The sequence below is a fragment of the Cetorhinus maximus genome, chromosome 5, assembly GCF_964194155.1.
Source record: "Cetorhinus maximus chromosome 5, sCetMax3.hap1.1, whole genome shotgun sequence".
Classification (NCBI taxonomy): Eukaryota; Metazoa; Chordata; class Chondrichthyes; order Lamniformes; family Cetorhinidae; genus Cetorhinus; species Cetorhinus maximus.
The window spans coordinates 77901143-77917063 of record NC_135883.1 but is presented as its reverse complement, the minus strand read 5'-3'; the positions used below and the strand labels follow the sequence as shown (position 1 = coordinate 77917063).

At 42.6% G+C, this 15921-nt stretch overlaps 1 protein-coding gene across 2 annotated transcripts in view; it reads right to left on the bottom strand.

The window, feature by feature from the left end:
• Positions 1–10464, bottom strand: part of LOC144680745 (adhesion G protein-coupled receptor F4-like) — a 102249-nt gene extending 91785 nt beyond the window's left edge. For both annotated transcript variants that reach the window (XM_078542079.1, XM_078542080.1), the window contains exons 1-2: positions 10352–10464; positions 4186–4252 (exon numbers count right to left, since the gene is read on the bottom strand). In XM_078542079.1, coding sequence (XP_078398205.1) covers positions 4186–4252; positions 10352–10459 — 175 coding nt within the window. In that variant the 5' untranslated portion in view covers positions 10460–10464. The remainder of the gene's footprint in view (positions 1–4185; positions 4253–10351) is intronic.
• Positions 10465–15921: the final 5457 nt, after the last annotated feature.

The following is a 15921-nucleotide window of genomic DNA, read 5'->3' as shown; positions in this document are numbered from 1 at the left end:
TGCCCTTGTCCTTCTAGATGGTAGAGGTCACGAGTTTGGAAAGTGCTGTTGAAGGCGCCTTGTTGAGCTGCTGTAGTGCATCTTGTAGATGGTACATCCTGCTGCCACTGTGTGTTGGTGGTGGAGGATGTTAATGTTAAGGTGGTGGATGGGGTGCCAATCACGTGGGCTGCTTTGTCCTGGTTGGTGTTGAGCTTCTCAAGTGTTGTGGGAGCTACACTCATCCGGGCAAATGGAGAGTATTCCATCACACTCCTGACTTGTGCCTTGTAGATGGTGGACAGGCTTTGGGGAGTCAGGGGGTGAGTTACTCTCCACAGAATTTGCAGCCTCTTACCTGCTTTTGTAGCCACAGTATTTATATCATAGAACTGTTACGTCACAAAAGAATGGCTGGTCGAGTTCAGTTTCTCCTCAACTGTAAATCCCATGATGTTGATAATGGGGGCTTCAGCAATGGTAATGCCATTGAATGTCAAAGGGAGATGGTTGGGTTCTCTCTTGTTGGAGATGGTCATTACCTGGCACTTGCGTGACACGAATGTTACTTATCAGTCCAAGCCTGCATATGGACACAACTGCTTTGGTATCTGAGGTGTCGCGAATGGTGTTGAACATTGCGCAATCACCTGCAACTATCTCCACTTCTGACCTTATGGTGGAGGGCAGGTTATTGATGAAACAGCTAAAGCTGGTTGTGCCTAGGACACTACTCTGAGGAACTCCTGCAGCGATATCCGCTTGACCGCGAGCTGATGCTTAACTGCTATATGGAGCATTACTGATTCTTCTACTCCTGCATTCCGCCTGGATATGACTGACTTTTCTCAAGGCATAGAATTTGACTGGAAGTGGAAACATTTAGATGATTGATGGCTACCAGCAGAAGGGCAGCATCTAAACTTCTGATTCAGAAACTGTGAACTTGGCTGCTAGGGCCTGGATCCTGCTGAAATCTGGTGGACCTTCCCTGCTTGCTTGGGAAAAGGACTCCCCAGCAATTTGAAATGATTTTTTTCTATCAGTTAATGTCCGTAGCCTCATCATGTCAACTTATTGCCTTTACTCAAAAGCTTGGCCCGCATTTTATTGTTCTTCAGGCCTCCTATGAGTGTCTCAAAATGGATTCCTGCGTTTGCACCATTCTTACAGGCGACGAGAGAGTTTCTTTAACTCGCAAATGTAAACTGCTGCTGCTGTTGTTTGACAATTGTTTCCTTTGTGGAATGCAACTCTCAGTGCAATTGCATTGTTAGTCATGACATAATAGGAGTTCAGAATCTTATTTATTTCAGCATATTCCCTGCACTGGGGTCTCTCAGGCAACACTGGTTGGACACTATGGCCTGGATTTTCCAGCCCTGCCCGTGACGGGAATTGTCACCTAAGGTCTGTTGATTTCGGGCAGGAATTTCCGGTTCAGCCTGAAATCCCAGCCTACATCTAGCCCCAGTTGTGAAGTCTTCATCTGCAACTATTCCAGTCCTCCTTGTTAGAGTTTAGTTCCCCCATTTTTCCCATATATTGCCTTTTGTGCCATTTTTTTCATTCAATTACGAATCGTGCTGACTCACTGAGCTGTTCATGAACACGATACGTGCACACACAGCAATCTTTGAAAGTGTATCACAATGTTCTCTGATCCTTAATTACTCAATTGAAATGTAGAGAAAAGAATCCATCTGGCCTTGTCATCATGTTTCTGTGGCGTATTTGACTGGAAAAGACTCACGTGGGCTCAACTGTGAGCTGTCATGTTGAAGCACACTTTATTTGCCCTCCCCAACAGGGAGGGCAGCAGAGAGGGCAGTTACACAATATGATCAACTCTTAAAATACACTGCATTTAGGATATCTCTGGGTGGACGAATTAAGATTAGCTGACTGGCCTTTCCTGCAGATTTAAATTTATTTCCTCTGATCCTGCTTTGCTGGCTTGTTTTGAAGTCACATATGGAGCTTTTCATACATTCTTTTTTGACTGTACAGCTTAGCCTGCATCCTCTGACTCTAGCCTGTTGTGAATCCCCACTCCCACTGTCCTATTATTGTCAGCCATGCCTTCAATCAACTCAGCCCCATGCTTAGGAATTCCTTCCCAAAGACTTCCTCCTCACTACACTTTTTCTTCCTTTAAGACACTCCTTAAAATCTAAATTTTTCTTGGTTTGGTTATGCCTCTATGAAGTTCTTTGGATCATATTTTCTATGTTAAAGGTGCTACATAATTGCAACTTGTTGCAGAGAAGTTAGCTTTAATATGCCAAATGGATACTGACTTTATAACAAGCTTACTGCTGAGTAAACTGGTTTATCAAAATTCTATTTCTACCTTGTTTGGCATCTCCCATTTTACTAGGAGGCACCACAGTGCCAATGGATCACCCTTCACCATCTCCTCATGTTAATCACGCATTCCTCTTCCAGTCCCACTGTGTTTAAGTCTCTCACCACACCATCTTTTCATCTGGTCTTAGACCTTCCTCTCCTCCTTCTTCCTGGCAGTCTCATCTCCCTCGCTCCCTTCACCACATTTCCTCTCTCTCTGGAACAGATGACCATAGCATTTCAATCTCTTCTCAGCTATTTTTTTTTATGCTTCCACAATCTTCACAGACCTCCTGATATACTGGCTCCAGATTTTGTCCTTTCACGTCACTCCAGGCATCCATCTCAGCATCTGCATCTCATTGGTATCCAATCATGTTCCTCCCTTCGTGGTGTTGCCCAACTTTCTGCACTGTATAACAAGGCCACTGTTACACTGTCTTGTAGGTTCTTCCTTTCAGTTTCAGTGACACTTTTCTATCACATAACACTCCACGGCACTTCTTTCATTTACACCAACCATAGCTAATCCATTGTTTAATTTCCATTTCCATCTTCTGCCACCACTGACTCCAGGTACTTGAAACTGTTCATTTTCTCCAAGTCTTTATAATAACCTTTACACCTTCACGCTGATCCTCTTCCCTAGGTTCAAACAGTCTATAAATTGGGTCTTTGGTCAACAGATCTTCACATCCATGTCTTCAGTGCTTTTCTCCAATTCTCCAGATAGTCAGCTGTGTTATCATAATCCCCACCACATAGTTCAATGTCATCAGCAAACACCACTGACCATGGCACTTCCCATCTCACTTGCTCAGTTAGAACATGCACGAAAATCAGGAAGTGGAAGACGATAAGGCACAGTGCTGATCTTTGGTGTAATCCAACTTTTCCATTACCATTAGTAAATAAACTAATAACTTAGTTTTGGTTTGGTAGCCCTGACTAGCAATGTCTCCCTGTGCCATTACAAATACTAAATTAAGTAGAAATGTTATGTTAGAATTGTGAATTGAAGCGTGCAAAATTAGCCATATATTTAAAGCTCAGCTTTGTTGCATTCAACATGTTACTGGCATAACAATTGTACAATGTTTTGAAAATTAAAAACAACAGACTGGAAATTCCACAGACTCTTGTATGACAGCGGAAGTGCAGTTCAGCAGGACATCCATCTACTGCTTTGTCTAGTTATTGACCCCATTCCAAATTGTTGGGGGGATCTCCTGCAACTTTGAAAATACAACATCAGCAGCCACTCTGGTGAGATGGTGGAAATTAGAGCTCTCCTACAGCATGGGATCCTTAGAAAATTGCATTTTTTCCTGTATCATATTTCCCATAACCTTGGTGTTGTCTAAAGGCTTTGTAAACTGCAGCACCTAATGTTCAACTAATTAATTATTGCTGGCTCCATACTTCCTTAGAATGAATGTCCCTGTGCTATATTATAGATCAGAGGTCTATTCTCAACAGTGTTAGGAAGACTCCATGGGGTGACTTTCACAATCTACACTTGGGTGATAATCTGACAGAGTGGAGTGCCTGTCATTTCTAAATGAAGTTTGAAAACAATTATTCTAGCTTAAAGAATTTCAATGAAAGGTTGACAACAATGATTAAGATATCATTCCTAATACATTGAAATTCAGATTTTAGTTACCCCCAATCAATGTGTTGCTTTCCTCTTGATCATAAAACGAGAATAATGTTGTTATTTCAAAAGTCAATTTGACAATTTTAAACAAATCTTAATCAATAGAGATTAAGTTAGGAAATCATTCATGAATGTCACTTTCATATTTAGGGGCCCTACAGGAAGTCCTAAAATAGTAACATGTGCTAGTCTCTTACCATTTCTTTTCAGTCTGTTGAGATGGATTTGAATATGACCGTCTTCTGTTAAGAAAATGTCTTTTGCCTAAATTATAAGACATTGAAGTTATTTGATTGCACAGTTCAGTGTAAAAAATCTTGCACATTCACAACATTCACTGCTTTTTTAGAAGCAACAGTGAAGATGTTAGAACATTGCCTCAGTTTAGTTCACACACTCAATTTCAGAATGTTTACCATTTTAAACAATGACAAGAATGATCAATAAACTGAGGACAAATTTGACTTCATAACTTCACTTTGAAATAACGTGTTAATAATAAGACTTGCACACTTGGCTGGCACCAACCATTCTTGTGAAGACATCAATGATGTTCACTTCTTTTTCTAATTTTTTCTTTCCCCTTTTCACATCCAATACCAACATTTGTCCACAAAAAGGTGAACATTTGTTAAGATAATTGATGTTTGCAGAACTTTGCTCCAGTGATACCCAGCATATCATCTATAAAGTTGTATAAAAAGTCTTAGTGGGTATCAGTTGTTCCTCTACACTGTAATGATTTCTTCACACCGCCTCTACCTCTACTTCTCCCAGGCCCCATAGAAAATTATGGCATATCTTTTCCGACGGCTGAAGGGATTGGAGTGCTTTTAAATTAATTAAAACTTGGCATGCAAAGCAGAGAAATTATAAAAAAAACTGGAGAGCTTGAATATTCATCAAACAACATGACCAGCTGAATGCATCTACACATATCTAGGAGAAGAGAGTTCCTCTATCTGTAGCATTGCTTTATTGTATCCAATCGGTTACTGACATAATGGGCTGAATTTTCCTGCAAGCACTAGAACAAATCCAAACTTGTTGTCAAGGCATCCGCTGGCTCAAATTTACATGAAGCAAGCTCCTAATTGGCTGCCCCCACGTTCACCATCCAACTGAAGATGGCGGTTGGGTTCCTGAGGTAGGAGGCTTAAAGGCAGGGCCCACATCACTGGCAGACCAGCAGACCCATTGGGAATGCTGCTGAGGAAGAAAGGTGAGCGTGAGCACACCTCAAAATGGAGGTACTTTTAAACAAAACCTATGTAATAATAATGGGGGAATTTAATCTTCATATAGACCAGGATAATCTAACTAGCAAGGATAGTCTAGAAGATGAGTTTGTAGAATGTTTTCATGACAATTTCCTGAAGTAATACATTGAGGAACTGACTCGGGGTAAAGCCTTCTTAGATTTAGTACTGTGTAATGAGGATAGGTTAATTAGTAGCGTCACAGTAAAAGATCCACTGGGAAATAATGATCATAATATGATTAAATTCCATGTTGTTTGAAAATGACATACTCCAATTATAAAGAAGAATTTTAAACTTAAACAAAGCCAATTACATAGGTATCATGTGAGAACTGGCTAAGATTGATTGGGTAAATAGACTAATAGATATGGTGGTAAATAAACAGTGGGAAACACTGAAAGAAACTGTTCAAAATGTTCAACAAAATGCATCCCTTTTAAAACAAAAACTCAGCAAGAAAGACCCATGGCTCACTCAGGAAGTTAAGGATAGCTTTAGATTAAAAGAAGAGGTCTATAAGGTTGCAAAGAATATCAGCAGCAAGTATGAGAATTGGGAATGTTTTAGAAATCAGCAAAGAGCCACCAAAAAGTTGATAAAAATGGAAAAGATGGAATATGAGAGTAAACTGGCCAGAAATATAAAAAAACAACTGTAAGCACTTTTATAACTATATAGAAAGGAAGAGAGTAGCTAAAGAAAACATTGGTCCCTTAGAAGCGGAGACAGGAGTAATTATCATGGGGAATAAGGAAATGGCAGAGTCATTGAACAAATAGTTTGTATTTCTCATCACAGTAGAAGACACAAGTTGCATACCAGAAATATAGGGTAGCCTATAGGCTAAAAAGAGTGAGGAAATTAAGCTAATTAATATCAGTAGAGAAGAAATATTAGAGAAACTAAAGGGACTAAAATCTGAAAAATCCCTAGGAAGTGATGGTCTACACCCTAGGATTCTAAAAGAAATAGCTGTGGAGGTGACCAATGTGCTAGCTATTTTCCAATGTTCCTTAGATTTGGGAAGGGTCCCATCAGATTAGTGGTTGGAAAATGTAACACCTTCATTCAAAGAAAGGAGGGAGAGAGAAAACAGGGAACTACAGGCCAATTAGCCTACCATCAGTCATTGGGAGAATGCTGGAATCTATTATTAAGGAAGTCTTAACAATGCACTTAGAAAAGTCTTGCATGATTGGAACAAGGCAACATGGTTTTATAAAAGGGAAATACTGTTTGAAAAATCCATTTTTCTTAAGAATTGAGTTTTCTTTTCTTGAGTTATTTTCTTGAGTTTCTTGAGAATGTAACTAGTAGGGTAGATCAAGGGGAACCAGTAGATGTAATATGCCTGTTTTTCCAAAAAGCATTCAATAAGGTGCCACATAAAAGGTTAATACTAAAGATAAGGGCTCATGGAGTTGGGGTAATACATAAGCATGGATAGAGGATTGGTTAACAGACAGGAGAAAGAGAGTGGGAATAACAGGGCATTTTCAAGTTGGCAGGCTGTGACAGATGGAGTGCTGCAAGGATCAGTGCTGGGGCCTCAGCTATTTACAATCTATATCAATGACTTAGTTGAAGAGACAGTGAGTAATATATCTCATTTTGTGGTTGATACAAAGCAAGGTGGAAAGGTAAGCTGTGGGGCAAACACAGGCTGCAATGAGATATAGACTGGTTACGTGAGTAGGCAGATGGAGTATAATGTGGGGGAGTGTGAAGTTATTCACTTTGGCTGTAAAAATAGAAAAGCAGAATTGTTTTTAAAAGGTGTAAATATTGATGTCTGGGCATGCTCATTCATGGAATGCAGAAAGTTAGCATGCAGGTACAGCAGCAATTAAGGTGGCAAAGAAGTCAATTGTACAGGGTTTTAGTGAGACCATACCTGCAACACTGTGTGCAGTTTTGGTCTCCATGTTTAAAGAAGGATATACTTGCATTGAAGGCGGTACAACAAATGTTCACCAGCTTGGTCCCTGAGATGAGAGGATTGGCCTATGATGAAAGGCTGAATAAATTGGGACAATAATCTTTGGAGTTTAGAAGAATGAGAGCCTATCTCATTGAAACTTATTGATCCTTAAGGGCCAAAGGGTAGTTGCTGAGAGATTGTTGCCTTGGTCAGGCAATCTAGAACACTTGGGACACAGTCTCAGTATAAGGGGTTGATCGTTCGGAACTGAGATGAGGAGACATTTCTTTACTCAAAGGTTGTAATTCTTTGGAATTCTCTACCCCAGGTGGTTGCGGATGCTAGGATAGACATATTTTTGGTCTCTCAGAGAAACCAAGGGATATGGGGAGCAGGTGGGAAAGTAGACTTGAAGACCAAGATCAGCCATGATCATATTAAATGGCAGAGTAGACTCAACAGGCTATATGGCCTACATCCAACCCATGGATGAGGTTTCGCAAAAAAAACCCAAAGGCCGCCTTGCCGATTCGCCTGCCCGCCAACTTTAAGGTTGGCTGGGCAGTGAAAAATTTATTTTAATTATGATTTTAATGGCCTTAATAGGCCTGTTAATTGTCGGCGGAGGCACTGCCGAAATCCGCGCACGCCCGCCGACTGAAATATTACGCAAGTGCCAAAGGTTCTGCCTCAGTGATGGAAGGAATTGAACAATGTTGGTACCAAGGTTCAAACAAGCCAAGATTGATGTGATAAAACCTACTCTGTTTTTTGTTTGTGAAGATCCTTTGCGAAATGAGTTTTACCAATCTCAAACAGAAATACTCTTACTTGAACTCGAAATCAGCAACTTAGGTAGGTCAGATGTGATATCTTTTCCTCCAGCGTAAGTATCAAGATTTACGAAATGTGGAAACCTGCCTCAATTCACAGCAATGTAAAATGCCTTCAGCTAATAATTCATGCATTGCATCCATTGCTGAAAGCTCTTCGAGATGAGACTTTGAATAATCGGTAGTGACAGCATGCAGAAATTAAACAGGCATCAATGACACAAGGATGGATTTTTGTATGTAACAGTGTTAGCCAGATTTTAAGAATGGACATTTTAAAAAACAAACACGTCTGTTGTTATCATATGTTGAGTGAACTGTGCAGTAATTTGACTATTTTTTTTAAAGTTCTTCCATTCATGCACAATGTGGAAAATTTTAAATCGATTTGTAGTATTACATAATGCTATAGCTGTGATTGAGTGGTCGCTCCCTCGTGCCCCTGAATTAGAAGCTCGTGGATTCAAGTCCCACTCCACAGAGTTGAGCATAAAATTGAGGCCAACACTCCAATGTGCTACTGTTGAGTTGCCACATTGTCAGAGGAGTATTTTTCAGACAGGCAGGATTCCATGGTACTAGTCAATGAAGAGTACGTGAGTTCTCCCTGCCTTACTAACATTTATCCCTCAACCAGAATCATTGAAACAGGTGATCTGGTCATTATCACATTGCTGTATGTGGGAGCTTGTTGTGAACAAATTGGGTACCTTGTTTCCTACATTGCAACAGTGACTGCACTTCAAAAGTGTTTTGTTGGCTGTAAAACACTTTGGGACTTCTTGAGAACAAGAAAGTTGCTATATAAATGCAAGTTTTTCTTTCACCAATCTCAATCAGTGAATTGACAAACTTTTTTGGCTTGCACAACAGTTTATATTTAAATGACACGCCAGCGTAAATGTTATGAACTCAAACTCTGCTACACAGTCCCATCCACCAGAGATACATTCTGTCCAATTTCAACAGACAGAAAATCCTACCAGGCCTGATGGACAAAACTCTGCTTTAGAAGTTCATTCCATTTGTGGTGCAATTGTATATGAAAGTTGAGTTCCGCTTTGCAACTCCAAATTATGCAGATGAAATTTGTATTATTTGTATACAAAAGTCTGTCAGAGTGAAATCCCTCTGTTAAAACAGTCGTTGATCCATTTAGATGAATAACCAGAACATATGTATTTTTATAAATATGACAGTACAGTTTCATTCTCTGTGACATTCCAACAACATTATGGAATAACAGGCATAGACATTTAATACACTTACCTGAAATTGCTTGATGTATTATTTCAGCTTTACCTTAACAGGTTAGCACCTTCACTCAGATGGCGGTGTGAGGAGTTTCTAACATGCCAAACAATTGCTCACTGTTTTCCAATGAAATAATTTTGTGGTCTAAGTTTTAAGCGGAGGGATTGAGTCTTGTACAGGTTTGGTGCAGTAAATTTGCAGTTGTTGTCAGGTGTGTATTTTAGAAATGGACAGCAGCAGAGCATTCATAGCTCATTCTTAAAAATATCAAATCAAGGTGAGAAGATGGGGTCCACCAATGAGATTCTTTATTTCACATCCCACCAGAGACTTACCTCAAGCCCCAAGCAGAAGGTCAACATAAATAAAAGATTCCAGAAGATGAGGGGGATGTGGTACTGGACCTCCTCTTTTGTGGAATGTGCAAAGATTGGCACCAACATCCCATTTATGAAGAGACCATATTTATACATGTTATCTTTTTGGGAGGGTTTAAGCTACAATCCTGCCCTAGATTTCCACATGGGGTCCAATTCTGCCCTTTTTACTCACAGACATACCACCACCAGTGAAACATTGGGTCTTTCTGAGGCCAGGAATACAGGAACTCCTGCCATAGGGAGTCGCCACCCCTAGCCTTGACCCCTCTTCTCTCTGTGGCCTTGTTCAGGGCAGACAGGGACTCCACTCCTACCAAATCATCCAAGAAACTCTCATGTTATGGCCAGGCCTGATAAGCAGGTCCCATCCTGAATTTTGGTCCTTGCTGAACTTATTGTAGCAATGAGCCAGAAAGGCTGAGAATTTCTAACCCCATAGAGAGTTTAGAGAGAGATGATTGCAAACATCTGGCATAGCATTGTGCATGTTAAGGAATCTCTGTTGTCATGGCTGCTTCCCTAACTGCGAGGTCTTGCCTATGCAGAGGGACAAAGGTACATTTCCTTTATGAAGTACGTATCACATTTCACATTGATTTTTTTAGGTTGGAGTCATCTCCGAGTAAGAGCAGAGAGAAAAAATATGATGTGAAGTAGAATTTTAATTGTTTTGCTTTCTGTGAAACACAGTTTATAGGAAGGTGGCTACTCACCAAAAGAGTAGAATTTGAACTATGTGGCCGACCAACTTGAACTTCTGCAAGTTGACAGATGAGCAACAGCAACAGGCAGCGTAATATAATCTTATGTTGAGCCATCATTTCAAATGTCTAAAATCAGAGAAAAATTGATAAAACTGGAAAAAGAAATATAAATATGTGATTAGAAAACAGCAGCATAGAGTCACAAAGGTAAACTACTGAAGATGCTGGAGATCTGAAATAAAAACAGAAAACGTTGGAAATACTCAGCAAGTCTGACAGCATCTGTGGAGAGAGAAATAGAGTTAACGTTTCAGATCAAGGACCTTTCTTCATAACAGGCTGTCCAGTTCTGAAGAAAGGTCTTTCACCCAAAATATTAACTCTGTTTTTCTGCCCACAGATGCTGCCAGATCTGTTGAGTATTTCCATCACTTTCTGTTTTTATTAAAGCAGTACATAATCTACTTTGTAAATATATTTAAAATGACGATATGATTCAAAGCCTCCAACAGTGTGCAGTCAGGCTGTAGGGACATACAAACTACATTTAACAGGAGTTTCACATGTGATCATGTTGGGGGAAAATGAGGTGCAGAAGTGCTGTGGTGGGGAAAGACACATGAAATTCAGAGTAATACACCCCATATTCCTTCTCCCCTTCAAATTGCAGCATTTCCCCAGTGTCCCAACTCTCTCTATGTTCCTTTGTTCAATTTCTGATCTCCTTCCTCCGTGAAAGTTTCAGTTTCTCTCCCCATCTGTATTTTAAAATAAAGTGAAAAATGATTTCTTAAGCTCAGCACAAGGTGGTTGATCCTTCTAGTGCCTCTCAATGCGGGGAACATAGCCTGAAAAATGAACTAATATTCTCTCCCAAAATCAGGTACCCCGACAGAGACTTCCTTTTCCATGGTTCAGCTCCCAGAATGTGATCTCACTCGAGCGAAATAAGAATTTCAACACAATTCTGCCACCACACTGCCATCTAGTGGGTTTCCAAGCTGTGAGGAGAACGTCACAAATGTGCTGTTGCTCTGCCTCAGCTACAACACCCACATACTTCAACAAAAGCAAAAGGCTGCAGGATTTGAAATTTTAAAAAACAGAAAATGCTGTCAGCACTCAGCAGGTCAGGCAGCATCCCCCCTCCCACTGCTTTGCTTTCCTCCCCATTCCCCTCCCCTGGCCCTGTAAAATGTTAAATCTCTTCTCGTTCTGATGAAAGGTCATTCACCTGAAACATTGGGCAGAATTTTGCCCTCGGTGGGCGTGTGGGCCCCACCGGCTCGATGGCAGGCGGACTGCCGACCCCTGCCACCGAAACGGGGCCTGCCGCCATTTTGAGCTATGCGCTTCCTGTGCGGGAGGGGGGAGGGAATCCCCAGCTGTCAAAGTGCGCTCTTCTACGCATGCGTGTGCAAGAGCACACTGCTCCCTGAGACTAAGTGCTGTCTCAGGGAGATTACTGACAGTCCAAAAAACTTTAAAAATTGAAAAATTAAAAAATTATTAACATGTCCCCCTCATGTACCAATGTCACAAGATGGGACATGTTAATAAAAAGGACATAAACTTTATTACACTTTTTAAAAACGGACATGCCAGTGGATGGCATTTCATGCATTATCAGGAGCCCGCTGGGGCTCCTGGCCTGTCTGCCAGCCTTAAGGTTGGCCGGGCAGGTCTTTAATTATTTTAATTAGCCTGTCAATGTCCTCAATTGGCCATTGACAGGTCAGCGGGCGGCAGCTGATTTCGCTGTCCGCCCGCCTTCCTAAAAATTTAAAGGGACCGGGATGACGTCGGGGGTTCCTCCCGACGTCATCCCGCATCATTTTCCCATTGGCGAGTGGGCCCCGCCTCCAAATCGCCAACGGGAAAATTCAGGCCATTAACTCTGTTTCTCTCTCCACTGCTTCTGCTCCTATTTTGTACGTTTGTATGTTTGTAAATGCAATAGATGAGTATTTCCAACATTTTATTTCAGATAGCACCATTGTTGATTGGTGTATCTAAATAAGACACCATTACTAAAAGGGTGGCTCTGTTTGAATATTTTGATACAGAAAAGAATAACATAGGCACAATGAAAGAAAGACTGCCAATTACGACAGTAAGTCAATCAGTTGTTATGTTTTCTCGGGTCGCACGTCGCTATCATTCCATATCATTTGGCATTACTCATTACATCATGACATGTACAGTCACTGGACAATTTACATATGAACAGAAAGTAGTTTAATAATGTCAGAAGCCCTCAAATGCTTATCATTAAATGTTAGTTCTTTCAAAAAGAAAATAAATATTCTTCATGTGCCTAAATTGATGCAGTTGCAACATAACACAAGAGGCCCAACAATACCCATGTCAAAGTAAGTTATTTGATTGGCACCCCATCCACTGGCTTAAACATTTGCTCCTTCCATCATCAGCATGCTATGCCTGCAGTGTGGACAGGATGAACTGTAGCAGCTCATCAAAGTTCCTTTCACAACACTTTCAAAACCTGCAAACTATACCACCTAGAAGGACAAGGTTCATAGAATTGCAATCACTTCAAAATCGCACACGATTCTGACTTGATCATGTACCATTGATCCTTCATCATTGCTGAGTCAAATTTCAGGAGCTCATTACCTAACAACTTTGTGGGAATATCTTCATCATGTAGACTGTAGTGAAACAAAAGGGAACAATAAGACAGCTAGTAACAGGCGATATATACCAGCCTTGCCAGTGAAACTCATGTCCCAAAAAATGACAAGAAGTCAGCTATCCTCATGGCTGGCTAGTGAAAATTTGATTCATACTTTTTGGGAAGAAAAAGGCAGTCATTCTCACCTGAGGTGAGAGTGACTGCCCTTGAAATCAAGGCAGCATTTGACTGAATGTGGCATCATACGAGCATACACAATAGGTACAGAAGAGGGCCATTCATCCCTTTGAGCCTGCTCCACCATTCAATAAGGTCATGGCTAATCTGTTTTTGTTTCGCATTCTATATTCCCATCTACCCCTGATAACTTTTGATCCTCTTGCCTAATAAGAATCTATCTACCTCTGCCTTTAACAATTCAGTGACCCTGCTTCCACTGCCTTTTCAGGCAGAGAGTTCAAAAGTTGCACAACACTCTGAGAGAAAAAAAATTCTCCTCATCTCTGTCCTAAAAGGGTGACCCCTAATTTTAAAACAGTGCCCCGTAGTTCTGGACTCACCCACAAGAGGAAACATCCTTTCTATGTCTGCCTTTTCAAGACCATTCAGGACCTTGTTTACTTCAATCAAGTCACGCCTCACTCTTCTAAACTCCAGAAGAAACAAGCCCAGCCTGTCCAATTTATTCTCATAAGACAACCCACTCATTCCAGGTAAATCTAGTAAACCTCCTTTGAACCGCCTCCAACACATTTACATCCTGCCTGAAATAAGGAGACCAAACTACACACAGTATTTCAGATGCGGTCTCACCAATGCCCTGTATAACTGAAGCATAATATCCAGCTTGGAGGGGTGGGAATCCGGGAGAGTATGGTGTAATGGGGGAGAATACGACAACTGAAGAGGCAGGTGTAAAGGGGGAGGAAGGTGTAGGGAAGGAGTTTGGAGGGGGGAAGGAGATCGGAGGGGTGGAAAGAGTCCCGGGGGAGGAAGGGGTTCGTGGTGGGGAGGAAGCAGTCTGAGGAGGAGGGAGTTTGGAGGGGGGAAGGGATCCGGGGGAAGAAGGAGTCCAGGGGAGGAAAGAGTGCAGGGGGAGAAAGGAGTTCAGAGGGGGGAAGCAGTGCAGGAGGAGGAGGGAGTTCGGAGTTGGGAAGAAGTCCAGGGGGAGAAAGGAGTCTGGAGGAAGGAGGGTTTGAAGGTTAGGGGGGAAATGAGCCTGGGGGGAGGGAGGAGTCCAGGGGGAAGAAGGAGTAAGTGTGGAGGAAGGAGTAAGGGGTGAGGGTGGTGAAAGAGGTAAGGGGGGAATGTCCAGGTGAACATACAAGTGAGGGGTCTATGCAGTCGATGACTGCCTCCTGGGGAGTGAAATGAGGGTGGGTGTGGTAGGAGGGAATGGTGAGTATGACAGAGAGTAGAGTGAGCCAGTAGGATGGGAGGATGGTGGTGCGATGGTAGCAGTAGAAGGGACAGCGAAGGTGGTTGGTGGGGCCTTGGAGGCAGACAGGGAACCTGGGGTGGGAAGTAGAAGGTAGGGGAGGTCAATGTGGATGTGAGTCAGATTCTCAGGTAGATAGGTAACGTGCACATTCACCAGGACATCCTTGAAAGAAAAGGGTTCTGGTTGGTAGGTTTTGGTGGTAAGGTGGAAGGTAATGCCAGGGGGGTCACCAGTGATAGGGGAAAGGGCATGAGTGACTGGAGGAGGGGAAAGGACAGGAGAGTTGAAAACATACTTAACAGCCACCATGCTTCTGAATGGTGCCTTGTGTTGGGTGGGCACATTTGTAACATGGGAGTGTGATCAGGGGGTGGGTGGAGATGGAGGTCAACTCAGATGGACAACTGAAAGAGAACCACAGCAGGTAGCATTGAAAATGCTCAGGACATTGAGATGAATGTGATGGAGGAAGGCTCTAAGTGCGTGGGATAATGCTTGCCTGTGGCTCCAAAAGGCCCTGCCACACACACACACCTCTCCCTCCAGAATCACTCGTGGCCTGGCTGCATGCAACTGAACTGCCAGTGGGGGGAGGGGGGGTGCAGGGGGAGGACTCATGAAGCTTGTTAATGAAGCTCAAAGACACCATTACAAACTATTCAGTGAAGGTGAATATATTTTCAGATCATAAACTGATAAAATGTGGGCATCCATGCAACCATTTGTGATCAGAAATTCTTAACTTTTCTAGGCCTACCGCTTCTTCTAGGTGCTGCCCTGACATCCGCAGCAGGGGTGGAGACAGCCTGAGCAATGGTTGGCCCTGTTTCCTCTGATAACTTTGGCATGGATCCTCTGGAGAGCTGAGACCTTAAGGGCCCTGGCTTGCTTTGGCTGTCCTCCTGTGGGCCAGCTGCTCCCTCTGTGATGACAGAGGGCGAGGTTGAGAGGGTCACAGCAAAGGGGACTCAGAGGGAGAGGACAGCCTCTGAGGTTCCTGAGTGGATGACCCAGGGGTGTGCAGCTGCCACTCCTTCTCCTTTCTGGGGCCCAAGGGCCCCAGCCTGATTACTTGAGGGGAAGGAGCATCTGGAGGGATGTTGAGGTGCCCCGTTTCCCTCTCGCGTTGCCACTGCAGAAACTCACCAATGGCTACCGGGATGGAGTGAAGGTTTAAGTGCATCTCTGCATTCTGCTGAACCAGGGTCTCCATGGCGTCCACCATCCTTCCCATGGAGATCTCCATACTCGCACATGTTGTCACCACTTCATCAGAGAGCAGGAGGTCGATCTCCTCCAACACGCGTGCCAATCTATTGACAGCTTCCAACAGCTCTGCGTGATGTTCCTCCGCCTTCTGCTAACTCTCTACGATGAGCTGGAAGGCCAAATACAGAGGCTTGTCATCTGGCTCGGACCTCATGAATGCCTCTTCCCCAGCAGCCCTCCAAATACCAGGGAGCTTGACTCAACCTGCTTCCT